The 26,610-nt window shown below is 53.3% G+C and overlaps 1 protein-coding gene across 8 annotated transcripts in view; it reads right to left on the bottom strand.

Annotated features, from left to right (window-relative positions):
* The window catches only part of EHMT1 (euchromatic histone lysine methyltransferase 1), a 146,452-nt gene that overhangs the window by 32,508 nt on the left and 87,334 nt on the right, over nt 1–26,610 (bottom strand). For all 8 annotated transcript variants that reach the window (XM_081237347.1, XM_081237344.1, XM_081237345.1 and 5 more), the window contains exons 7-15: nt 21,515–21,592; nt 20,231–20,351; nt 16,995–17,126; nt 14,868–15,013; nt 8,463–8,606; nt 7,452–7,678; nt 5,375–5,548; nt 4,155–4,237; nt 2,116–2,222 (exon numbers count right to left, since the gene is read on the bottom strand). In XM_081237347.1, coding sequence (XP_081093473.1) covers nt 2,116–2,222; nt 4,155–4,237; nt 5,375–5,548; nt 7,452–7,678; nt 8,463–8,606; nt 14,868–15,013; nt 16,995–17,126; nt 20,231–20,351; nt 21,515–21,592 — 1,212 coding nt within the window. The remainder of the gene's footprint in view (nt 1–2,115; nt 2,223–4,154; nt 4,238–5,374; nt 5,549–7,451; nt 7,679–8,462; nt 8,607–14,867; nt 15,014–16,994; nt 17,127–20,230; nt 20,352–21,514; nt 21,593–26,610) is intronic.

Raw genomic sequence — 26,610 nt, forward strand, 5'->3', positions numbered from 1 at the left:
TGGGGTTGAGGATCTCTGTGGGGCTGTGAGCGCACAGAAACACACACACCTGATCGTCACAACACAGGCTAGGAGAGCTGCCACAGGGGAGGGACACACGGTGCTTCTGGGGGGCAAGCAGATCAGGCCAGGTCCTTTAGAACCATTCATTAACCAAGATGTTTACGTTTCAGTGATTTTTCTGTATGTATCTCACACACGTTTTTGTGTTAAAAAAAAAAAAAAGTTGGGGGGTGGGGGGAATAGATTCTTTCAAAGGAGTGTGAAACTACCTTTTCCAAAGGAAGAATAAAGTCAGAAGACCATCAATTGTTCCCCCTCCCCCTCCTCCTCCCTGTCTCAAGACTGGGCAAGAAACGGCCACTTGTTAGAACCACAGAGTGACCTCTGGAGGCAAGAAAGCAAAGACTATAACTTCCAAGCAAATAAAGAGAAAGGAAATGAGACAAAACAAAAGTCAACCCAAAAGAAGGCAGCAAAGGAGAGGAAAAAAAAAAAAGAAATATTTGTTTTAAGAGGCTGAGAATCAAACTACAATATAAGAAATCAGAAATAAATTTTAAATGTCAAAAGTTACAGTAAGCATACGTATATTGAAGATTCCTATGAAAATACCAAGGCTCTCAGAGCTTTTTAGAAGCTGGCTATATGCTATTTAAAGAGATCTGTCCAGGGCTTCCCTGGTGGCGCAGTGGTTGGGAGTCCGCCTGCCGATGCAGGGGACGCGGGTTCGTGCCCCGGTCTGGGAGGATCCCACATGCCGCGGAGCGGCTGGGCCCGTGAGCCATGGCCGCTGAACCTGCGCGTCCAGAGCCTGTGCTCCGCAATGGGAGAGGCCACAACAGTGAGAGGCCCGCGTACCACAAAATAATAATAATAATAAATAAATAAAGAGATCTGTCCAAACAGAGCCTCTGGCGTGAGCCAAAGTTGGGAGGGGTCTGACAAATGGGCCTCGGGTGTTAGAAATCTAAACCAACAGGTAACCCCACTGTAAAACACCAGTGCAAAAGCAGGCTCCACACTTCATACAATCCCATCTTAGTCTGTGCATACAGCACAGGTGAGAAGAGGATGAAGCAGACACTCCAGGCCGACAGTGACACAGAGCAGCTGTGACTAGACAAGAGACCTGGGGGAGGGGGGTGTCCGCCCAGGGTCCCAACAGAGATGCCCAGAGGACGGCTCTCTCCAGACACAGCCATCCTGAAACCCACCCGACACAAAAACCTCCAGCTGACGGGCCCCAGCCAAGAGCCCACAACCGGCATTTCAGTCCCTTCCTTTACAAACAAACAGGATCCACCAGGCATTTGAGGGAAACCTGAAATAAGAAAGACCAGAATGAACAGACCAGTATAAAGCTTCCAAACACTGTGGGAAGACCCAGAGGCTACAGAAAAACGTGGCAGCACAGGCGAGACCCCGAGAGGAGCCGAGGGTGATGCCAAGAGCGCCGCCCAGAAAAGCGGGACAGAGTGCGAGTCCAGAAGCTGCAGCAGGTAAACACAGGTGCTTGCAGAGGGACCTGGAGCCCAGACAGAAAATCTCCCAGACCTGAACCTGGGCTGTGGGGAAACCCCAGACCCGCGGGTGAAAGGAAATTTCCTGAAGGGTCCAGAGATAAACACCTGGCTTAAACGTGGCCTCCGAGAAACAGAGGCCCCAACACAGGCCAGGGGAGGGATGTCCCAGAGCAGCGGCACCGAGAGTGGGGGATGTGCTTCCCAGATGACACAGGGCCAGTCTGTCTGCTCGGGGTGGATTGGGGGGCGGGGTGTCCAGGACACATTTACACGACCACGGAACGCAAGCTCTCAGTGCAGGGCGGGGGGCAGGAGGAGGCATGTGCGCATGCCTGAGCTAACCCCTCCCACGCCAAGAAGTCGGTGACACTAAAAACCCAAACAAACTAAAACAAGTCAAACAACGAATCGGCAGTGCGTCATCACCAGAGGCGGCGTAACTGGCAGGAGAGGCAGCGGAGGGGCTGAGGGCACTGGTCAGAGCCAGGGCGGGTGGGCCTGGGAGCCTCTGGCACTACTGGGCTGCCCGGCTCTCTGGACCCAGGCCAGGCTGTCTTGCTTTGGTGGCCCCAAGAAGACCGCGTCTGACCTGAATCAGCATGTGACAGATGTCCACATGGCCGGCCTCCGCCGCAGCATGCAGGGGTGAGCGCTTGTTCTGGTGCTCCATCTTGAAGTTGGGGTCGATCCCGTCAACTGCAAACAAACAGGAGGTGCCAGTTACTGCAGGTGCAGCCCCCAGAGCCCGGGATGGCTCAAGGGCTGGCAAGGCTCCAGGCAGAACCGACAGGCAGGCCTGTGGTCAGAGACCCCCAGCACCTGCGCTCCTCCTAGACACCTTCATTTAACTCTGGGCTCCCCCGTCTCTCCCGTCCCCAGGCCCGGGACCAAGCGTGAGAGTGGAGGGGCCCCAGGATGGATGCTCCACAGGGAGCAGGACCCCCAGGACAGGCCCAAAGGGAAGGCGGTTGCTGAGCACAGCTCCCAGCCTGGAATGGAGACGGGCTACAAGGCCAACGACGGAGCGGCGAGGCGAACTCAGCATCGCACAAGGTCCACGAGGAAAATGATTAAAATCGCCATTTCGGTCAACATAAAATAAAACCTTTGTTTTTTTCAGAGCAAACCGTTAAGCTTCTTTCTTGACTTACCGTCAAGTAAAAGGATTCTTTTTTTTTTTTTTTTTTTTTTGCGGTACGCGGGCCTCTCACTGTTGTGGCCTCTCCCATTGCGGAGCACAGGCTCCAGACGCGCAGGCCTAGCAGCCATGGCCCACGGGCCCAGCCGCTCCGCGGCACATGGGATCCTCCCAGACGGGGGCACGAACCCACGTCCCCTGCATCGGCAGGCGGACTCTCAACCACTGCACCACCAGGGAAGCCCAGTAAAAGGATTCTTAATCAGCCTTTTCTTTTCTTTTTTTTTTTTTCTTTTTTTTTTTTTTTAGAAGATGTTGGGGGCAGGAGTTTATTAATTAATTTATTTATTTTTGCTGTGTTGGGTCTTCATTTCTGTGCGAGGGTTTTCTCCAGTTGTGGCAAGCGGGGGCCACTCTTCATTGCAGTGCGCGGGCCTCTCACTATTGCGGCCTCTCTTGTTGTGGAGCACAGGCTCCAGACACGCAGGCTCAGTAGTTGTGGCTCACAGGCCTAGCCACTCCGCGGCATGTGGGATCCTCCCAGCCCAGGGTTCGAACCCGTGTCTCCTGCATTAGCAGGCAGATTCTCAACCACTGCGCCACCAGGGAAGGCCCTTAATCAGCCTTTTCAAGCCAGAGAAATCATACCTACGCTGTGAGCTCAGAATCAAAGCGCTGTCCCTTGCTCAGCAGGAGACGGAGCTGGGAAGGACCCGACCAGTACGTTTTCAGGTGTTAAAAACCCACAAAGGGGCTTCCCTGGTGGCACAGTGGTTGAGAGTCTGCCTGCTGATGCAGGGGACATGGGTTCGTGCCCCGGTCCGGGAAGATCCCACATGCTGCGGAGCGGCTGGGCCCGTGAGCCATGGCCGCTGAGCCTGCGTGTCCGGAGCCTGTGCTCCGCAAGGGGAGAGGCCATAGCAGTGAGAGGCCCGCGAACCGCAAAAAAAAGAACCAAAAAAAAAAAAAAAACCACAAAGGCAGGTACACACTGAAAACACAAGTGCCAGGTGGGCTGTACCCTGAACACAAGGGCGCCAACTCCATCCACACGTCACAACAGCCCAGCTGGCTAACTCTGCTTTCATGGAGTCGACATATCTTCTTAATCTAATAATCACATACTTAATTCCTGTTTAAAAACGGGGAATTCCTGGGACTTCCTTGGTGTTCCAGTGGTTAAGACTCTGCACTCCCAGTGCAGGGGGCCCAGGTTCGATGCCTGGTCAGGGAACTAAATCCCGCATGCCACAACTAAGAGCCCGCATGCAACAAAGATCCCATGTGCCACAAGTAAGACCCGTACCAAAACAAAAAACAAAAAACAAAACGAGGAATTCCTAGAGAATACTTCCACTGCCGTGACTGAGCATGAACACTGTGAACGGGCTGAACACCAGGGGCGGCCTGTGTGCACCAACCAGAGAAACCAGACAGAGCAGGACATGGTGGACAGTCACCGAGAGGGGCTGACAGATGCGGCCACCTACCCAGCATGAGCAGCACCTTCTGTAGCTCCCCTTGCCGGGCCGAGAAGTACAGCTGCTTCGGGTGGAAGCGGAGCTTCTTGGGTCTGCGGAGAGAGCACGAGACAGCAGTGAGCACAGTCTACACACACACACGCATGCACCATACACACACGCGTGTGCGCACACGCACGTACACACACACACACACACACGGCACCTGCAGGCTGGGAAGGCCTGGGTTGGGCCCACCTGCCCAGCCTCAAGGTCAAGGACGCCATACCCACCAGGCATCTCACAGTAAAAATAACCAAAATTAGTGACCATCTCCTTCAGCCACAGCACGGGAATGGTTCCTGAGGTTCTGCATTCTGTGCAGGGCACAGAGTGAGCTGCTTCTCTATAGCATGAGGTCAAGGGACCCCCCAAGGTGGTGGAGGCAGCGTGTCACACTCAGCTACACCCACCCTCTTCACAGTACAGAGTCTGGACCCGGTGAGTAGGGCAGGGGACCGGACAGTCACCATAAGACCAGGGCCAGAGACCAGGCTGGAGGCGGACAAAGAGAGAGCCGTGGGGACTCAGGAACGTGTCCCAAACACTACAACTTCCCGAGAAGCAAGACAGGAAGGTGAAGCTCTGAGGGAGGGAGCCGCGCGGCCTGTCCGGAGCCCTGACCGTGGAACCCCATGACCAGTAGACACCTGTGGGGTCATGGGTCAGGGCACCAGGCCCTCCTACAGAGCCACAGGTGGGCTGCAGTAATGGGAGCCGCAGGGACAACCGAGGGGCCACCTGCTCCAAACTCCCCTTTCACAGACGAGGAGCCACAGAGTGGCACTGGCTCTAACGTCCTGAGGTCAGAGCCACGGTCAACATGTCCAGGGAAACGTGTGCCAGAGCCTCCCAGGACTGTCCTCGCTATGCCTTCAGAGGATCACTTTGCTCTTAGTGTAACGGACAACAACCTGCCATCGTTTCCCAAAATAATGGAAAAGAAGGTGCACGGTCCTGATGACCAATGTTAGCAGGAGACCTAAGGAAGGCCTCCGCAACCTCCTGGGAATGCCATGGCCCTGGGGGCACAGACAGCTGGGACCTGTGGCCCTGGCCAGCACCGGACGCTGCAGGGGGACAAGGACGCGTGCGGAAGTGCCGGCAGCTGACTCATGCAGGAGGACACGGAGGGGAGGAGTCTGCAGGAAGGGAGCGCCAGGCCAGGGCACGGCTGGGCCAGGCCTTACTTCTCCGAGTCCAGGGCGATGAGCGCGCTCTCCAGGGTTTCCTTCCCGGGTCCCTGGGAGAGGCCGGGCGCTGGCTTCCCCAGCCCGGCTGGCCCCATGGGGTCAAAGGCCTCGGGCACCTGGGGGGCTGTACTCTGCGGCTTGTCATCCTCTGAGAGCGGGGGTCCAGCAGTGCTTTGGGGAGGAAGAAATAAGTGGAATTCTGAGTTTTAGAGACGTGGAACTCTCCCTTCTTGTGGAAACCAATGAAAACACAAAACATGATTCACTCGGACCCTCCAACTGCGCTGCTCTTCTGAGAGTGAAAATGGCCTCAGGTTCACTGACCATCTGTCTGCTCAGCCCCTGGAGGGAAGAGCCCAGACTCAGAATCAAATCCGAGAGAAAAAGGGCATTCAGAAGTGAGGGCGGCTTTCCCAGGACTTTTGGCCAAATGTTCAAATATGCTTTAGTGAATGAACTTCAGGTTGAATCTAAAGTCCACTGCCCTCCCAACGCAAGGGACACCTTGGAATTTTGACTCAAAAATCATTAAATTTAGGGCTTCCCTGGTGGCGCAGTGGTTGAGAGTCTGCCTGCTGATGCAGGGGACACGGGTTCGTGCCCCGGTCCGGGAAGATCCCACATGCCACGGAGCGGCTGGGCCCGTGAGCCATGGCCACTGAGCCTGCGCGTCCGGAGCCTGTGCTCCGCAACGGGAGAGGCCACAACAGTGAGAGGTCCGCATACCGCAAAAAGAAAAAGTCATTTAATTTATAGATTAATACGATTAATACAGAATAATATGAAGGAGTCGACACCATTCCAATATTCAGTTTTGAATGTCTACAATTCGAGTCTCTTAAATGACCTTCAGTGAAGTTTTATAGTTTCCTTTTTTATCAGTGTGGTATCGCTTGCTTCTTCCTAGGTAGGTTACGGGTTTTGCTGCTGTTTTGAAAGGCTCTCTCTCCATCACCCTGGCTTCTAGCTGGACACGCTGGTGGGGACGAGGCTTCTGACACCTTTTCTTACCTGATCCTCTGGCTGACTGACTCCATTTAGCTTTATGAGTTCTTCAGCTATTTCTACTGAATACTTTTGAGAAGAAAATTATATGTTTCCAATATCAATCCTTCTCTTTTAAAAACTGTTTTTCCTGTGTTCAGCTAGGGCATCCAAAACATGAAGCAGTAAAAGCAGACTACAGCAGCTGACGCTCATGTCTCATATCATACACCACACACAGGTACAGATGTGTAGGGACAGTTACAGACGTGTAGGGACAGGCACACACAGGTACAGATGTTACAACAGCTGACACTAATGTTTCATATCATACACTACACACAGGTATAGATGTGTAGGGACAGGTACACACAGGTACAGATGTTTAGGAACAGGCATACACAGGTACAGATGTGTAGGGACAGGTACAGATGGGTAGGGACAGGCACGCACAGGTACAGATGTTACAACAGCTGACACTAATGTTTCATATCATACACTACACACAGGTATAGATGTGTAGGGACAGGTACACACAGGTACAGATGTTTAGGGACAGGCATACACAGGTACAGATGTGTAGGGACAGGTACAGATGGGTAGGGACAGGCACGCACAGGTACAGATGTTACAACAGCTGACACTAATGTTTCATATCATACACTACACACAGGTACAGATGGGTAGGGACAGGTACACAGAGGTACAGATGTGTAGGGACAGGCACGCACAGGTACACGTGGGTAGGGACAAGTACGCACAGGGACCGATGTTTCAGGTGTATACTAACAGTTACCCATGGGAGTACTATGCTTCGACCGAAAATACTGTGATACCTCATCAATTAGGATGGTGTGATACTGGTTCAGAAACAGGCAAAGAAATGTACAAAACTACACTGAGTGCAGAAGAGACGTGTGCACAGTGGCAGTGAGCAAACGGAAGTCAGCGTGCCTCATAGCCTCACGTGTCAGAGATCACAGCGAGCATGGGCCAGCTGGGAGACAGACGCTGGCAAGTCGGACGACGTCAGCAACAATTAAAGACGGGCATCGTCAGGTGAACCCTGAGGGCTCGGGGGACGCCGTACCTGCCTGTGGTGGTGTCGGCCCTGCCCTCCACTGTGGAGCTCTTCTCCTGCCCGGGGGCCAGCGTCACGGTGGAGGTCGTGTCTGCTTTTGCGATAGTCACCTCTTTGGCCTTGGAGGTCTCCTCCCCACAGTGGGGACAGTAACTGGCATTATTGACGCGAGAGGCACAGGCTTTGTGGAAACGGTGAGAGATGCTGCTCTCGGGCTGACATTCCATAAAGTTACCCTAAAAACAGGAAGGCGAGAAATCTTCTTTTAATTGGGGCTAATATGCATAAGAGCAAGCAAAGCCCAGAACTGAGCTCTGTGTGGGGGCAGGAAGCCAGAGCCCGGGGGACTCCCAGCCCCTCTCCGGGTGAGAAGAAATCATGCCCTGTGTCCACGGGGCCCCTCCCAAGGCATGTCCACACACGTGCTATTTGAAGGAGAGAAAATCCCCATCCCCACGCCCCGAGGAGGCCAAGGCCTCACTCTCCAGCTGCTCTGACCAGGGGACGGGCTGCATATAAGTCCAAAGACGGACCCACGGAAGACACACTCGGGAAGAGACTCCCAGAAGCAAAAGCCCAAGGAGGGAGGTCCCGCCAACAGCCCTTGGCAGAGAGCGCCCGACAACACGCCCTTCAGGCAACCCGACCTCAGGCCAGGGCTCTGGGGTGAGGAACAGCCAGAGCAGCACTCTCCCCGGGAACCTCTTTTCAGCAGAAGCAGAAATGGATGATGAGGATGGGGAGGGCACACAGGCGTGACGTCCGGAGAAGCCCCTGGGGGAGAGGCTCTGGGCCCAGGAGCACAAAGGGCCACACAGAGACCAAGTAAGGGCCGTGTGAGCCACGTGAGCATCTGCGGATGAAGTCACTGATGGAGAAGATCCCGGAGGCACTGGCGAGCAGGACGCAGTGGAGGGCCAGACGGCCCTGCCTAGGTAGACACGTGAGCGGCAGGAAGGGAGCCGGGGGCCCAGGTGCCCCCAGAGGCCAACTGCAGGAGAGAGGGAGCCGGGCACTCACGGCGGTGCAGAAGTAGCCGCAGCCAGGACAGCACTGGTGCTTCACCATCCGGCCCCGGTGGTCTTCACACAGCACCAGGAGCGGCGCCTTGCTGGATGGGCGCATCAGCTCATGCTTGACCACGCTGTTCGTGCACCTGCCCAGCTGCAATCAGACGAGACCGGGTCAGCCGCTGCCATGCCACAGGGCGGGGGGCGGGGCGGGGGGGCGGTGTCAGGAAATCAAAGCAGGAAGGCAGCCGGCTCCTCCGTGACGTGATGAGGGGCTGTGCCGCCAGTTCACAGACCAGGGGGTCACGGCGGCCGCATGAGGAGAACAGCCTGGGCTGGGGGCTGGGGCATCGAAGGGAACAGGACACATGCCAGGCGGCACGGCCAGCAGTAGAGAGCGCAGAGAATCCGCAGGACCCACCAGCACTCGGGCGGCCCGCCCGTGCCCGCTGTCGCCCTGGCGCCTTCCAACAAGGACCCTCGCCTCCTGGCAGCTGGTGTGGGCGACGCGCCCCCAGCCCCGGCTTCCTCCTCGCCTGTTCCTCAAGGGAGCCCATTCTCAGAGACTCCATGGAGCCCAGAGATGGGGGGGGATGGGGCCAATGCCCCCAGGAAAGGGGCCCAGGCGGCTCTGAGGCTGGAACAGGAGGCCACAAGGAGGGGAACAAAAACAAGCTCTCAGAACCAGAAATAGGAGGGAGAAGTGAAATTTCCATGGAAGCGCTGGGAGACAGAGGGAATTTTCTAAAGTAAAGCAAAAAGTCAAAAATGTGGAAAGTGGAGAAGAGGTGAGAAGGCTGGAGGCTCCACAGAGAGGACCCAGAGCGGGGGCCGGGGCTCCCGAGACGCGGACGGCCCAAAGCAGACGGGGATGTGACCAGGACCTGAGAGGAAACTGCGCCCGTGAAGCCGCAGCGACAGGAGAGGATCGGCCCAGACCTTCCCCCCAGGAACCTCCCTCAAGGAGCTGCTGAGGCAACGCGCCCCCTGCTGAGAGGGACCGATGTGTCCGAAAACCCTACAAAGTGAGCAAGTCCATCAGTTTGGGGTGGAATCGGTAACAGGCACAAAGAAAACAATGAGAAACGAGGTAATTACTAAGTCTGAGAAAAAGGAAAGGTTGCTCAGGAGAGGAAACCCCTGGCTCAGCTGTGGGCGCTTCCACGAAAACAGCAAAGAGGCTCCCACCTCGATCGACGGAGGGAGGGACAGACAGATGCAGACCGCGGTGCGGGGGGTGGGCGGGGGCACCCTTCCCACAGTAAGAGCCCTCAGACAACACCTCAAAGGAGAGGTCAGGAAAGGAGGATAGAAAGCAGGTATTTGAGAACATGGAGAAAATCCCAGGAGGAAAAGTAAAAGGAGCCAAACGGGCTTCCCTGGTGGCGCAGTGGTTGAGAGTCCGCCTGCCGATGCAGGGGACACGGGTTCATGCCCCGGTCCGGGAAGATCCCACGTGCCGTGGAGCGGCTGGGCCCATGAGCCATGGCCGCTGAGCCTGCGCGTCTGGAGCCTGTGCTCCGCAACGGGAGAGGCCACAACAGTGAGAGGCCCGCGTATCGGAAAAGAAAAAAAAAAGAGCCAAGGGTTGCTTGCGGGGAGGGACCCTGAGACCCACCCGCAGCCCACGTCGTGGACATTCAGGATCTCCAGCAGCGGGTGGGGGGAAACAAACAGCCACCAGGACGCCCACCACCACCACCAGGACCCGCGAGGCCGTCAGGAGACACAGGTGGAGGCCTCTGACTGGCTCAAGTACACTCAGCAAGGAGGAAGGTCAACAGAAACCGTCGGACCCCAAAATGGGAAGGGAATGCAAGTGTGGAGCCCCCATCAGTTGTGAGATGACATCCTATGAGCCCACGTCGAGTGACTGGTTTTGGAAAGAGAAAAAATAAAGAGCCGCCGGGCAGGAACTGATTTTCTAGGAGAACAGAGACATCAGGTACAAGTCCAAGAAGCTCAGAGAAACCTAAAGAGGACAAACACCAAGAGAGAGCAGCACAACCCCACACCTCAGCCTCAGAGGTCAGCGCAGAGGACCACAGCGACAAGGGCCGTGGCCTCTCCTCGGGACTTTTGGACGGCAACACCGACCAATGTCTCTAAGTGCCCAGAATTCTGTACCCATCAAAGTGTCTCTCAAAATTGGAAGCGAAACAGGACTTTTTCAAACAAACAAAAGAGAATTCATTATGAGCAGACTTGTGCTACGGGGGGAAGGGTCCTCGAGCACAGGGACTGTGGTATCAGAGAGAAATCAGATCGGAACAGAGAAAGAACGCTCTGGATGCAGTTTAAATAAAGGGAAACAAGAGACGATTACGGTTACTCAGTCTAAAAGATGAGTATGTACAAAAATAATAGCATATATGAAACTGAAACATATGACAAAAGATGGGAGACAGGATTTGGGCCCACGCATGTAAGAGTCTTACATTACATGTTAAGTGGTATGATATCAATTCAAGCAAGACCGTGATAAACTAAGGATGTATGTTACAAACTCCAGAGCAACTGCTGAAAACGTGAGGAAAATACGTAAAAAATAAAGCCAACAGTGGAATAAATTGGAATCATAAAAAATTTCAACCTGGGACTTCCCCGGTGGTCCAGTGGTTAAGAATCCACCTTCCAATGCAGGGAACACGAGTCCGATCCCTGTCCGGGGAACTAAGATCCCACATGCCTCGGGGCAACTAAGCCCACGTGCTCCTGTGAGCCACAACAAAGACCCAGCACAGCGGGGGGGCGGGGGGTGGAATTCAATCCAAGAGGCAGAAAATGAAGAAAAAGGAAGAACAGATGGCATAATTCTTAGCACTATTAAGATGTCAGACTGTAACCCAACTACCCTGATAAGTGCAATGGGGATGCTCCAAACACACCACTGGGAAGACGGAGACTATCAGGCCCTGTGCAGGACATGCTGTCTAAAGAGACCTCCAAACATACAGGCAGCACAGGTCCAGCGGCGGGGGGGTGGGGGGTGGGTGGGGGGTGTCCTGTGTCAGCACCAGACACCCCGAATCCCCAAGGGCACAGTGGACCCCCAAGAAGACAGGAGTCACATAAAAACGGCCCGAGCTGAAGAGTCGACACCCCTCCCTCGCACAGAAATCAGAGGAGCGTGTTGGTCACACGATCGTGTGCATCTGTCACACGTGTCACTCGTGTGATGAGTCACTCATGTGACTCAGAGACACACACGCAGAAAGGTGACCTCAAGTGTGTGAATTATGCCTCAATAAAGCTGATGGGAAGGAGACACAGGATGAAGGAGCTATTAGCTCTGAGGGGCCGTTGCCAGCTAAGGCCGAGGCAACCTGAGCATCGAAAGAGAAAAAATATTTTTGGGAAAATAGCAGCAGCTTAAGAATTTCCTGGAATCCCACAAAAAAACAGAACAACTAGACAGCAAAACCAAAACCCAGAGACAACACTTAATTCAAAACCAAAGCCCACAGGATGCAAATGGGTAAGGGTGGGCCTGCTAGACGCTGGTGCCTGGGCAGGAGGAGGGGGGAGGATGGGGGAAGAGGGACACAGCGAGGCAGTGTCTTGTGGACCCAAGGACAGGTGGGAACCAAGATACCAAAAGGTCCTCCCTGGGGCTGAGAAGAGCAGGCGACCTGGGAGAGACCCTGCCTAATCCCAGCAAGTCTGGGGCTGCCTAAGACCTGGGGCCAGTGCGGGCCAGCCGCCAGGAACCCTTAAATCCAACCTGCCTGGACCCCTTCTAGTTTGGGGCACAAGGACACCAGGACAAAGCTGAGTTGAAAGTGAGCAGGACAGGGACAAGAGAAATGAAGAAAAGAGAAAATCAAGAACAGTGGTTCTCAAAATCTCCGGGTTCAGTGTTCTTTTATATTCTTAAAAATTACCAAAGGTCCCAAAGAGCTTTTGTCCAAATGGGGTACGTCTATTAATATTTACCATGTTAGAAATTAAGAGAGAAAATTTTAAAATATTAATTTATTTAAAAATAGCAATAAACCTATCATGTAAAGAATGTATTTTAATTAAAAAGTACTTTTAAAAAAGTTAATGAGGGCTTCCCTGGTGGTGCAGTGGTTGAGAGTCTGCCTGCCGATGCAGGCGACACGGGTTCGTGCCCCGGTCCGGGAAGATCCTACATGCTACGGAGCAGCTAGGCCCGTAAGCCAGTGTGTCTGGAGCCTGTGCTCCACAATGGGAGAGGCCACAACAGTGAGAGGCCCACATACCGCAAAAAAAAAAAAAAAAAAGTTAATGAGAAATGTCATTGTTTTATATTGTTCACAAAACTCTTTAATATCTGGTTTAATAAGACAGATGAACCTCATATCTGCTTCTGCATTCAGAGCAGACAAATGTGGACGTTCTTCTCTGACACCACAGCAAAACTCTACAAGGGGTAGTTTCTCGAAAGATTTGCTGCAATGTAAAAATCTCAATCCACTGTCCACAAGTTTAGTACCTTTAAACTAAAATCCATCCATGTGTCTTGCACTGTGAACGATTTTGTAACACCATGAAAATCACTCATTCCCTGAGTTATACAGGTCTTGCAAACGTACAAAATGCCACTGTACACTCTGTGAAAGAGTAAGTGAAAAGGCACTTAACTTTTTAGTATCGTTATAAAAATAGTTTTGACCATGCATATCCCCTAAAAGAGTCCAATATGAAGAGGGTCCTGCAGGCCAGGGGGTGGGGGTGGGGGTGGGGTGAAGCTTCAAAAAAAAAAATAATAATAATAGTAATAATAACAACAACAACAATACAAAGATTAGAACCCGTCAAATCTGTTCAAACACATGAGTTCATAATGATATTTTAAAAGTAAGAGCTGGCCAACCTCAGAAGATGACAAAGAACAAATTCATTACCTGAACAACTGGGAAATAAAGAGAAAGGCTCAAGCACCAGCGAGGTCCTTCCTCTGAGATGTTCTGCTGGGTAACAAAAGAGCAGACGAGATGACGAGGCTCTTAATGAAGCCACCCAGCTAGTAAATGAGCAGTAAGCGACACAACATCACCGTTTTGGAACCTCTGATGAATTAATAAATACAGGCATGAAGACTCAACAGCTGCCAACATCAGAAAAAGAGAGGCAACCAGATATCACGAGCCTTTATCTTGGACTAAACTCCCCTCGGCTGAGCCAGGTCCACCTCTGTATGAACTGCAGACAGAGGCGCTGGAGGCCCCGTGAGCATGGGAGCCACTGCTCAGACCACGGGGTCAAATGGCCCGGCTGTTCCACACATAAAGGGAAAGGAAGACAAAGGACAAATGGGCAACAGCGTCTAGGGACACCTGTACGGCTGGTGAAACCATTTAGAAAGCAGAAGCCAGGCGGCAGCTATTTGGGGACAATCCCATTTCCTGACCCTGGGAAATGGTTACCAGAGTGCCCACCCTAGACAGACTCATCAGGCCAAACATTTGTCTTGTATTGTTTTCTGGGTTTGTATTTCATTTTACAACAAAAAATTTTATATGTAACAGGTTGAAAAGAGAGAAGACCGTGAGTTCCTAAGATGAACCTTGGGGAGCGGGTGGGAGGGGCCCCGGACGGCGTCAAGGCACCAACTAGTTACTCGGAAGAGCAGCAAAAGAGACCACGAAGTCACTGGTTGTTCTGCGAATGCAGGATGAAGCGTGTTTCAGGGGCACAAACAGCCCCAGATGGTGAGGAAGTTCTGTTCCAGAGACACCGGAGAGTCACTGCAGGAGGAACAAGAGAACCGTGGAGCCGCCACCCCGCAACCTCTCACCGGACGATGGACCGAGGGCAGGAACTCGACCTCACAGTGCCCCCACCAAGGCCGGCCGGAACGCAGTGACAATCTCAGCACCTGGACGAGCTCCGACCTCCAGTCCTAAGATTCGGGAACTAAAGGGAATGACCGGCCCCGGGCCAGTGGCGGGGCCGCAGGAGGGTGGGCAGAACCCACCCGGATTCAGCCAGAGCAGAGAACACAGACGTCTGACCACCAGCTAGGCGTCACGTGATAGTGGGAATTACTGTTACTTCTGTTACAGGAGACAAGCGCTCAACGCTGGCTCAAAGCCAAGCGAGCAGAGCGGGACGGACCCAGGTGCTGGCGGCTCGGACGCCGAGCAGCAGGTTCAGAGGTCAACTGTAACGCTTTCATCACGGACAGCCCTTCTAAAGAAGGGGACGGGGCCTGTGGAGGGGCTGCGAGCAACCTCAGGTGCAGCTCTGCCTCTCACCCATCCACGTCCGAGTTCACAGCAAAGTAGAAAAGCCTTTGGGAAAGCGTGACCTCAGCGGAGCAGCGCCTGCAGCCGTGTCGGCTCCCAACCACCACTCCTGCCCGGCCGCGCACACAGCACCGTCCTCCTGAGCAGCACCGGTGCTGCCGGCCGGGGCCCCCCTCGCACAGGAACGCAAACCCGCTCACCTGGTGGTCCACGCTCTCTGTGGCCATGCACTGGTTGTTGGCCAGGGTGGTGATCTCCCGGCTCTTCGGGGTCTCCATCCGGCAGCTGCAGAGGGGCACCTCCTGAAGGCCGTCCGTCTCGCCTACGTCGGGACCGTTGGCCAGCCCTGCGGTCACACACAATGCGTGTCGCCGCCACAGCCCAGAGAGCTTTGCTACACTCGGCCCCGCCCCCGCCCCCCCCCCCCCGCCTCCGCAGGGCAAGAAAGCACGGACACAGTCCCTGCAGACATGCCCGCAGGCAGCCGCCCAGAAGCCGAGGTCCAGGAGCCAGACCGCCTGGGACTTCGTTTCCCACATGCTTCCCATCCAGAAAGCGCTTGTCTTCGTCACTTGGTTTTAGAATTGCAGCCACGAAGCAAACGTTCGGTTCAAGCTGAAAGGGTTTGGAGGCAGCCTGTCTCCTGATCACCTAGAGCGTTCCTCACCCACTACAACAGCGCAAAGAGCCTGCTCATTAGGCCGAAGGAGGAAAGAAGTGGGGAACACGAAGAAGAAAACCAGGATCATGAAGAAAGTGTTGGGCGCAGCACATCACCGCCTGACCCGACTTACAGGCCGGGCAAGGCAGGCAGCACTGGGAGGAAGGCAGCCCGTGGCTAGGCCGGCTTGCAGTAGGGACAGAGGCCAGTGGCCAGAAAGACCCCCTGACCCAGCCACGGCTTCCAAAGGAAGGCGCGTTTCATGTTCCTTCTCGTGCAACGAAGTAGGGGTGTAGGGTAAGCGGGGGTCCCTACAGACATGGCAGGCCGGCTCGCCTGGACCCCCACAAACCAGGACCCGTCCCCACCCTCTGCACCCATCCAGGTCACATGGCCCTTCTCCAAGGAGCCCCAGGCCCCCTGCCCTCCTGCCCAGCCTCAGGCCCCACAGCTGCCCCCCTAGAGGGTCTGGAACCCTAGCACTAAATGCACACAAAACTGGGGGACCTGACTCGTCCTTCCAAAGCGCTGACACCCCAGGCCCTGCGTGACTGGACACATCCACGGGTCCCTCCAACGGTGGCTGTCAATCCAGGGAACACCCTCAGGGAAGCACCTTACATGGCGCCCCACAGCCTCTCCTCCTCCTCCAAGGGGCTCCCCCCAGCGTGGCCCTTACTTTTACCAGAAGCTGAACATACACATTAAAGGCAGAGGCCACCTCCCTCACCCTCCGGGGCTCAGCTCAGACAACAGACAGGGGCAGCAGGCGCCCCTGCTGTGCTGCCCTCTCACCTCTGACCCCAGGCAATGTGGCAAAACGAGCACTACTTCCTGCTGGCGTCCAAGTCGGCACCTTCCTGAGACAAAGCTAAGAGCAGGTTTAGAAACAGTAAACACAGACGTCACTTCATCGGGAAGGAAGGCATGAGGTGATGACTGGAGAGGGTTTCTGCTGTGTGCAGCAAGAAGAGCGGCTACTTCTCCGACACACAAGCCTACGATTTTCGTCTTAAGCTAAAGATGTGATTTCCTAAACTAAACAAGTAAACCAAAAGTCCTCTAGTGTTCAAAACGCTAAAAGCCGGTTATTTGTCCTTTAAAGAATGATTGGTTAAACCCCGACAGCAGCAAAATCCATGGTGTGTAAGTAACAGGGATTTTACATTTTCCGCATGTTTCATTTCAAAGAAATTTTTCAAAAGAGCCAAACAGCTATTAATTAATATCCACTGGTAAAGATTTTCAGATAGCGAGGAGTGTGTGGCCCCAGCCCCAGAGCCAAGGACCCCCAGAGCTTCAGTGCCAGGGACTTCAAGGCCCGGCTCCAGATATGCCACCATGGGGCACCACCAGCTCAACACCGACGAGAAGACACATTTCCACCAACATTGTTGGAATCAGGGATCGTAAAAAAGCCACGTTGTGCAGAACGACGCCACTTGCATGCAGCCAGGGCACAGGGTCACCTCCCACGGGGAGCCCCATATAAACACGCATGGCTCGCAGGACTCCTGACCTTGGTGGGCAACTGCACCCGACCCCTGGGGCCGCCTTACTAGAGCGCCACAGGGACACAGCACACTGGCCCGGTGTCCTGCCCACTCGACACCAAACGCGCCCTCCCCCACCCCCGCCAGCTGGCCCTGGCCACGCGTGCACTCACCTTCTGTGTCGGAGGCCAGCGTGCCCTTGACTCGGAGATCCAGGGAGTCCAGCGAAACCTCCATGTACCCCGTGCCGTCGCTGGGTGCCATCTGCTCTGCGCTTCCTGAAGACGATGCATACGCTTCGGAACCTGCGTTCAAAGGCACACACGTCAAACACAGTGTGCAGGGGCCTCGCAACCCATGGGAGGCGCCATGGGATGCTCACGAGCCACTCAGACAACAAACACACATAGCACCCGGGCCCCCATCCTGCACTTCTGCTGGTTCCCATTTCCGCACGACCTCCCTGGGGAGAGGGCAGCCATGTCGAGGAAAGCAAAGGTGTGGGCACGTGGAAACACCTTTCTCTACAAACACACCAGCTAGATAAAAGCTGATCAAATAATCAAGGACACATAAAAAGGTCGTGCACATACGTTCTGTGAATACAAGAGTAAAATCTGAATGGCGGCTTTGAAAGACCAGCTGATGTACAGCAGCTAAAGAAGCCCCAGACGTGCAGCGTTGCTGTGGAACCAGCCCAGCCTCAGACACCTGGGCTGCAGGATCCACAAGGAAAGGCTGCAGGGCCGCAGGGAGCGTCCTCCTGTGAGAAAGGGGTTTACGAAGCACATCACCCACCAAAGGGCAACACAATCTGAACAGGCCAAGGAGAGGAATGTGTGTAAGTGAGGAGCCCGTCAAGGGAGGGGGCTCCTGTCCACAAGTCCCAGGAGGCCCACACGGGTAACTGCCATTCTAAGGGCATTTCACTGAGGAAGCCTGTGAAAACATCCATTTACACAGGATAATAACACCACCAGCAAAGGGCAAATGCCCATAGTTCAGAGCCAAGTTTTAAATACTTGTCATCGACATTATTCAAAGATGGGAAATGAACGAGCCATAACACAGAGAGGTTTGGTGCCCAAAGACTCTGAATTCAGGCCACAGTCTCAACCTAGATCTCAGACAGGAAGGAGCCAACCACCAGCGAGAAATCATCACCTATCTGAGGAACTGAGTAGCCTTTGTGCGATTTTAAACACTTTACAGGAGGAAATAAAATTCAAACTCCCATTTAAATAATTACTTAGGGCTTCCCTGGTGGCGCAGTGGTTGAGAGTCCACCTGCCGATGCAGGGGACACAGGTTCGTGCCCCGGTCCGGGAGGATCCCGCATGCCGTGGAGCGGCTGGGCCCGTGAGCCATGGCCGCTGAGCCTGCGCGTCCGTCCGGAGCCTGTGCTCCGCAACAGGAGAGGCCACAACATTGAGAGGCCTGCGTACCGCAAAAATAAATAAATAAATAAAATTTAAAAAATTAATTATTTAGGCAGGCATCCTACACATTACACACAAGATGGTGAAGATGAAGCCTCTACCCAAAACAACTTTTAGTCTTGGATCTACAAAGGCTTTTGTCAGCCGACAGCAGAAACCACATGGGGTATTCTGATTTTGGCTGATGATTCCTGGTTGAGAGACAAGGAAACATGAGCGAACGGGACACACACGTGTGCCTGGTGGGTCAACAAACCCCACCAGCCACCTGACTCCAGTCTGAAACTGACTGCCTCACATGGGTCTCCAGCAGCCCTTTGCATTTCAGGGACAGCTCTGTAAACCTGCTTTTCTATCAGGGGAATCTAGAAGAACGCTAAAATAACTGTGTAAGACAGAAAGAAGTCCTGCAGCTTTGCGGTGCTGGTATAGAGAAAAATCAATCAATAAAACAGACTAGAAAGTGTAGAAACAGCCATACAGTGACTGTCAACAAAGTTTCGAAAGGTTAAGTGAAGAAAGAAAAGTCAATGCAACTAATGGTGCTGGAACAGCTGGAAATGCACAGGCAAAAAAGTGAGCTGCCCGACAACACACACACACACTCACACACACAAAGTGGATCAGAGACCCACATGTACGGGCTAACTATAAAACTTCAAGAAGAAAACATGGGACAAAATCTTTGTGTCGTGGGTTGGTTAAGTCGAAGATTTCTGAGATCATGAAAAGCATGAATTTTAAAAGAAAACAATCCATAAATTAGACTTCAGCAAACATTTTTTAAAACTTTTAGTAGGTGCACATACTTGCAAACATCTATCTCGCAAAAGACTTGTATCCAGAACACTGAAAGGAGTCACAACTCAGTGAGAAGATATACGTTCGGATTTTAGAGTGAGCAAAAGGTATGAGCGCATTACGAGGAGATAAAGGCTAAGCTGTGCAGCCTCATTCTCGGGTAGGTGACCGCAGTGAGACAGCTCCACACACTAGCCAGCCCCACTGGAATCAGAGACCGACCGCGCAAACGCTGCGGGGGCCAGTGCGGGGCTGGGCCGCTCCCGTGCTGCGGCGGGAATGCAGAGCAGGACACGCACTTCGGGAAACAGCTGGCAGCACTAAGAGGGGAGACACACAGCATGACCCAGCCACTCTCCACTCCTAAACGTTTACCCCAGGTAAACGGAGCATTTGCTCTAGAAACACATGTACATAAACTCCGCAGCAGTTTATCTGTAAGGGCCAAAAACTGGAATGAGACCAAATGTCCAACAGGTGAGGGATAAACAAACCACAGATAGCTGCGCGTGGAACACCTCCCGCCAACAACATGGACGACCCTCCGTTACTCTCGGAGAAGCCAGAGAGAAGGATCCACCCGTAAGCATTCTCCACAGCGCTAACCCATCTGCAGAGACGACGTGGAGCAGAGGTGCCCGGGCCGGGGGAGGGCTGGCTGCGGAGGGAAGGTCTCCATCGCGCAGCGAAGGTGGCAGGGGTCTCCTGTCACACGCACGTGGTGAGGGCCACCAACCGAACACCTCAGCAACACACACTTCATGCTACGCCAAGTCCTCCATGGCAAAGCTGCAAAGACGGGGCCCCTGGGCCACTAACTTGGACATCATGCCCTTCCCAGCTGTCCCTTTAACAAGGCTACCTCCACATCAAGGGAATCTGAGCAAAGGGCTGAGAGCCACTGTGTGGACCAGGGGCCGGCCCGCACAGGACAATGAGGGCGGGACGCAGGGAAGGTGGGGGCGGTCAGCGTGTGGCCATACCACGGGGGCCTGCTGGAAGGAGACCCCCTGGCATCACCTGGGGGTCTCTAATAAAGCTGTTTCTGATGTTTTTAGTTTTTTAAACAGTGGAGTCTTCCGTTCAAATGAAGTCCTACACAGAACCCCAGCCCCAAGCCCCCCACGGCCCGCTTCTCCCCGGGGTCCTGCATGTGGCTCCGTGTTTACCTAGCACGGAGCAGGGCTTCTTTTTACTTCTCCGCCTCCTCTTCCTCGCTGGCTTGATCCAGGGGCTGTCAGGCTTCCCTTTCCTCTTGAGAAACTTCTTCTTGATGCTGGATTCAGAACTCTGAGAACCAAGGGAAAGGAACAGAAAGAGCAAAGCATGGGCGCTCTGGAAGCAGAAGTTCTGTTTTCTTGCTGTATCGTGATAATTCAACTAGAAGATTAATTTCACTTTTAGACATTTTTCTAGGTCACATTCTTAAAGACACTCCTGCTTTTCCCTAAATATCACTCTAAGCTCAGTTACTTGAGTTTGGCACAAGAAAGAATAAGTGAAAAAGTCCTACCAGTAACTAAGCAAGTTCAGTAAGAGAATCCCCCCTTTAATTACATGCACCCATTCATCTCGCTCATGAGAAAAGGAACCATCAAAGCCTCAATGTGCTTCAAATCTATGTCCAAATTAGCCGTTACATGGAGCACAAGGAAAGAAATTATCATTAATTTACAACATTTCAAGATTCCTGTGAGTACATGTGTCTCAAATCTAGACGCAGAAAGGGCATCTAACTGCCACGAGTTACAGGAGATGCAGAGCATGAACCACTAGCCTTTCTTAACGACTCCACCACCAGGATCTCACAACCCCTGTTAACTATGGATAGAAAAAGAAAATTTAAAATGTGTGTTCATGAGATAAAAAGATACACCAAGGGCGGCTCACTGGCCTTTCCAACAGTTACCCTGGAGCCCGAGCCCTCGTGCTGGGCCCCCTGAGGTGCCCAGATGCCCTGTGCTCCCTCCAGCACCTTGTTCCTGTGCCCCCTTCAGAGCAAAGCTCCGGGAAAAAAGTCTGCCAAGAACAGCACCACAGCTCCCTGCGTTTCAGTCTACGACCCCAAAGGAACGCGTTTATCGCCAGACACAACAGCCCCTCCCAGTGCTCATCTCCGCCACCCACGTGGCCACTTTCTCCTTCTCCCGGCACAGACTCCCTTCCCTGCCCTGCCCTATGGCCTGGGCGGCCCGCAGGCTCGCCAGGCTCCGCCCTCCCCCCACAGCCCCGCCCTCTGACCCTGCCCCCACAAGGTCGCCTCGCTCGCACCCCTCAGCTCTGAGCCACATCCAGCCCGCGGAGGGCCTGAGAGTCCACCTTGGACGCCTCGATCTTCCCTCGCCCAGTCCACCCGGCGGCTCCTCCCTGGCTCTCTGCTCGGGCCGCTTTCTCTGCGGCTCCCATGTGGCTCCTCTCTGCCAGGAGCCCCGCGTCACCCGTGCACAGGTTACCAGATCGGACTCGTCTCCGTCCTCCTCCTCCTCCCCGGTGCCGGCCGACTCCTGCTCCTCTTCAGATTCGCCCTCCATCTGAGCAGCCCCGCCAGGAGCCAAAAAGAAAACAAACCAATGAGACCCGCTGGTGGCAGGCGATCTGACCCGACACACCTTGGAGATGCCCCCGCTCCCCAAGGGCCCGGCCCGGAAGGGCTGCCCCCATGCCAGGCTCCAGCGCTGACCTGGAGCACCGATCCGACGTGACTCGGACGTATGCAGATCAGTGCGCATGAGAGACTGCGCTCACCGCAAAAAGGTTTTCAGAGGCCACAGACTAATATAAAACACAAAATTTACCCCCCCGTGACCCGCGAGCCCGCCCAGCCCCAGGGCCTCGACCTACTGCCAATGCTGGGCACCCGTGGGCGAGCACGGGAGTGTCTGCCTGCAGGGGCAGAGCGCCCAGCACGCTTCTGCGTCTTACTCTCTTCTAATGAACAGTACGCCGTGGGATCTTTCCGTAACAGAACAGCAGAGGCACCTGGGTTCACCTTCTCTACCTACACAGGAGCCGCGCGCCCCCTCCGCCCCTCCCCGCGCACCAGGCTGCGGCTCCTCGAGGGGCCACGCGGTGACCGCACCCTCACGATCTCACAGGAAGGGTTAGACCCTCCCACCCGTGCAGGACGCTCCGGGTGTGGGGCGCCCACAGGGCACCCCCAGGCCCTCTGAGGGGCCACACCACCCTCCGAGTGTCTCCCACGCGTGCTCCTCCGTTTCTCCCACTGCATATTGCGTGACCATAGCCCCAGCCCGTATTTCCACTGGGTCCTTGCTTTCTTAGTAACTGTGGAAGCTACACACACACTGTCTGTTAAATATGTTATAAACATTCTCCTATCAAGCTCTATAGGCTCTGCTTCTGCTATTTCTTTTTAAAGTAAAACTTCTGGGGTTTTCATCTGGACAAGTCGAACCTCCCAGTCTCTCCCTTCGTGGCTTCTAGGTTTGTGTCTTACAACAGAAGGCCTTCATTTGAGATTAGAAAAACGGTTTCCAACACTTTTTCCCACAGTTAAATATTTTGTGTTGACACTTTAAATCTTCTGGAGTTTGCTTTTTTAAATAACAGCTTTACTGATTTATAATTCACCTACCCTTAAATTCACCCTTTTAAAGTACACAATTCAGTGGTCTTGCGTGTATTCAGAGTTGTGCACCCATCACCCCCACCTATTCCAGAATGAAGTGTACATTTGTTGTGCACCTTGATCTAAGGGTCGGCCTTCACTTTGCCCCCAATTTTCCCAATAACATTTATTGAAAGTTCATGATCCCTTGCGAACAAACTGAAAACCCAACCCTTACAACAAACTGTATCTCTGCAGACAGACAGGTGCACCGTGGCCACCCTGCTCCGCTCTCTCACGGCTCTGCCGTGCCTGCACGAATCCCCGCTTGAACCCCCTCCATATCTGTCCTGCTAACCTCTCCCCCACCCCCCAGCCCGTTCTCGCCGTGAACGACTCCCATTTCAGCTGGTCCCACAGAAAATCCTGTGGGAATTTTGATGAGAACAGTTCTGAATTCATGGGGAAAGGGAGATGAAAGAATGGATCTTCTCAATCAGACAAATAATGGGTCATTCCATGAACTTACTCTTTTTTTTAACCTCTTTCAGTAAAGTTTTACTATTTTTCCTTATAGATAACACACATTTCTTGTTAAATGTATTGCTAAGCACTGTGGTGACATTAAAGACTTACAGCTAATTTCTAGGTGTGATATTGTGGTTTTGTTGTTCAAACAACCCTTACCTTCTAAGGACCCACACTGATACACCGGCCTCAAGACCGTCCAGGTGGAGCAGGGACTCTGACAAGCACCAGTGGCTGTGCATATGCACAGCCTGACGCTTTCCATTCAGGAGGTTAACAAGTGTTGTCAGGTGTTTACTGATACTATGGACAAGCTGTCCTTATATTTTCTGACTGGCAGGACCACACAAGCTCAGCTCACTGGCTACAGCAGCCGCTCAGCTGGTTTCCCTAGATTTTTTTAGATGGATGATTATATTCCCAGCAAACTCCCTTGTCCTTTAAAATATTAATGTTTCCTTCCGGTTTTCACCTTAGAGCATCACAGCAAGAATGACCAATGTGGCATGCTCGTGTGAGGGAAGGAAGTGGCAACCCGCACTTTTTTCTTTCTTTTTTTTTTTTTTGGCTGCATCAGGTCTTACTTGCAGCACGTGGGACCTTTCGTTGTGGCATGCGGGCTTCTCTCTAGTTGTGGCGTGCAGGTTTTCTCTCTCTAGTTGTGGTACATGGGCTCTGTAGTTTGTGGCACGCGGGCGCTCTCGTCGAGTCGTGCGGGCTCAGTAGTTGTGGTGCACGGGCTTAGTTGCCCCGTGGTATGTGGGATCTTAGTTCCCCGACCAGGGATCGAACCCACATCCCATGCACTGGAAGGTGGATTCTTTACCACTGGACCACCAGGGAAGTCCCAACCCGCACTCTTTTTATCACTGGTATTAGCAATGGTTTAAAACTTTCACCATTAAATACAACCTTTTTTTGTAGGATTCTGATATCTTTATAATAAGCTTTATTTAAATGTTATCTTTAAATTTCATTGGGTAGTTTCTTATTTTAAAAATACTGAGCAGTGAAACTACCCATCAATGTGGGCAGATTAACAACTTCCGAAACTCCTGTGACCGTAAAGGGAGGAATAAGGAATAACTCCTTATAAGGAGTAAGTACTTGAAAACTGCACACACAGCAGCTACAGGAACAGGCATAAGGCGCTTGGGGAGAGAAGGGAGGGGAACACCACAGCTGGCATCTGAGTGGACAGACGGTGTAGTACTAAGCCAGGCAGAGGCCACACAGGGTGGGGGACCCGAGCCAGCAGGCCCCGTGAGCGCCCAAGACAACCCACACGCACATGCCCCATCCACACCAGTGCTGAGACAAGGACACCGGTCATCAGTGAGGGGTCAGCCCCCTACACGGAGAAGGAGGCACCGTGCTGGCCGCGTACACACAGGGCCTCGCTTCCTACAAATCGACTTTTTAAAAGGACAAATAACTACACAGATAAACAGCTGAGTCCCAAACAGGCACTACACAAGAAAAGGCATCCAAACAGCAAATAAACATACAAAAAAGTACCCAAGCTTCTCAGAAACCCGGGAAACGCAAATCAGAACTGCAGTGTGAGAGCGCTCAGCCGCGCCAGGAGGGCATCCCACCAGGTTCACAAGCCCGTGATGCACACGCAGGACGTGCAGCTCCCCTCGCAGATGTGCCAGACATGGGCAACAGCCCCACTGGAGCCCCGCACACACCCGTCCAGAGGGGTGCGGCCCCGCTTGGCTCCCAGCACTCTGGCCTCAGGGCCCCTCCCTCTCGTAGAAACTACCGAGAACAGCCAAGGGCCGTGGGGGCCCGTGAGTCCGTGAACATGCGCCGCTGCAGACACTTACACCTGCGGCGTGGCTCCCTCAAAGGAGAGTGAGAAAGGCAGGTAACATCCCAGCATTATTATAACCCTGGAGGGTCTCAGAGACCCTGGGCCACCTTAAAAACCACTGTCACACAACAGCGAAAATGAACTAACAGCATAAATCAATCGCACAAACACAACACAGAGTAAAACGAGCCACACTCAGAAAAAGAAGTGCCTCCTGTGTGACTGCACCGAAGCCCAGACCAAGAGCAGAGGCAACTCTGCCACGGGGACCGGAGGGGGTCGCCACCTGCACACTCCTGCCCTGGGCACTGCTGACCTGTGCCCCGTCCCCAAGTCCACACGGCAGGGAGCTGGACCCAGTGACATGCCTTCCAGTCTCTCTCCTTGGCTCCGTTATCTCAGCAGGTCCTGTGAAGAGCTTTCCTGGAGGCCGCAGCCTCCCCTGCCCTCGTCCCCTGATACACGGTTGTGTCTGGCTGACTTTAAGGCAGGTTTAGCCTCAGAACCGGCTGGCGTATCTCCCATCTTTCTTGTCTCCGGAACAGGTCACATAACAAATCCAAGACTATTTGTTACTATCACTGATCTGTTTAGATCTGCTCCTGCCATCTTATTTTGTTTTCCACATTTTCTTCTTGATTCTGCTTTTATTTATTTCCTGATTCATTTGTTAGCTTGATACCCATTTAATTTTCTTCCTTTGTATCAGTATCTAGACTAACTCAGTGTTATTCAGTGTCTAGATTCTTTCCGGAAGACGAGGACCTCCATCAAAATAGAGAATCCAGAGATAGACTCACATTCAAATGCCGCGTGGTATGTGACAGAGGTGGCATTTTAAATCAGCAAGGAAGCAAATGTCAGTCAATAAACAGTGCTGGCACACACGGCTCACCATGTGAGGGAGGCCACACAACCCTGACCTCACATTTTGTTCCAAAAGCTTTACTGAGGTATAATTTATATAACATAAAATTCACCCGCTTTGACTGTCTCTACCTCACATTTCATCAAAAATTCTCTATGAATCAAATGTTTATACATAGAGAATGAAGACCATGAAGAATTAGAAGATAGCTTACGTCAATATATTCAAAATCGTCACAGGGAAAGGTCTGTGTATTGTAATTAGAACCCCGAACCCAGAAATCATACAGAAACAGACTAGTATCCATGAGCTCTGACATTGCAGCCAAGGCTGGACAGCACACACCTTCGAGCAACAGGTCAGCTCTGCGCTCACATAAGGCTGCCCAGACCACATGACCCAGTGGAAACGGGGTCGCTAGACAACAAATCCTGACAGCCAGTCGTGTGAGAAGCTGCTCGGCACATTCAGACCTGCAGCAAAACACTGAGTTGCAGGGATACGCAGATGAAAACCTGTCCTTCCCAACTCACTGCAGCAGGGGCCTGGAGATGCCCACATTCCACCTCTCAACAAAGTGCACACTACGAGCCCCGAGTGTCGCCTCTAACAACAGGAAATGGCTTTACGGGGGGGGGGGGGCACGCACACCCACTGAGGGGCCCGGCCAAGAGCAGCTTGTGGAGCCACAGGCAAAGCTCCTCAAGGAGACTGGACATCCAGAGTCAAGTCCCCACTGCAGGCAGCGGGGAGTACAGGTCTGTAA

The sequence above is a fragment of the Mesoplodon bidens genome, assembly GCF_964165515.1.
Source record: "Mesoplodon bidens genome assembly, chromosome: 6".
NCBI lineage: Eukaryota > Metazoa > Chordata > Mammalia > Artiodactyla > Ziphiidae > Mesoplodon > Mesoplodon bidens.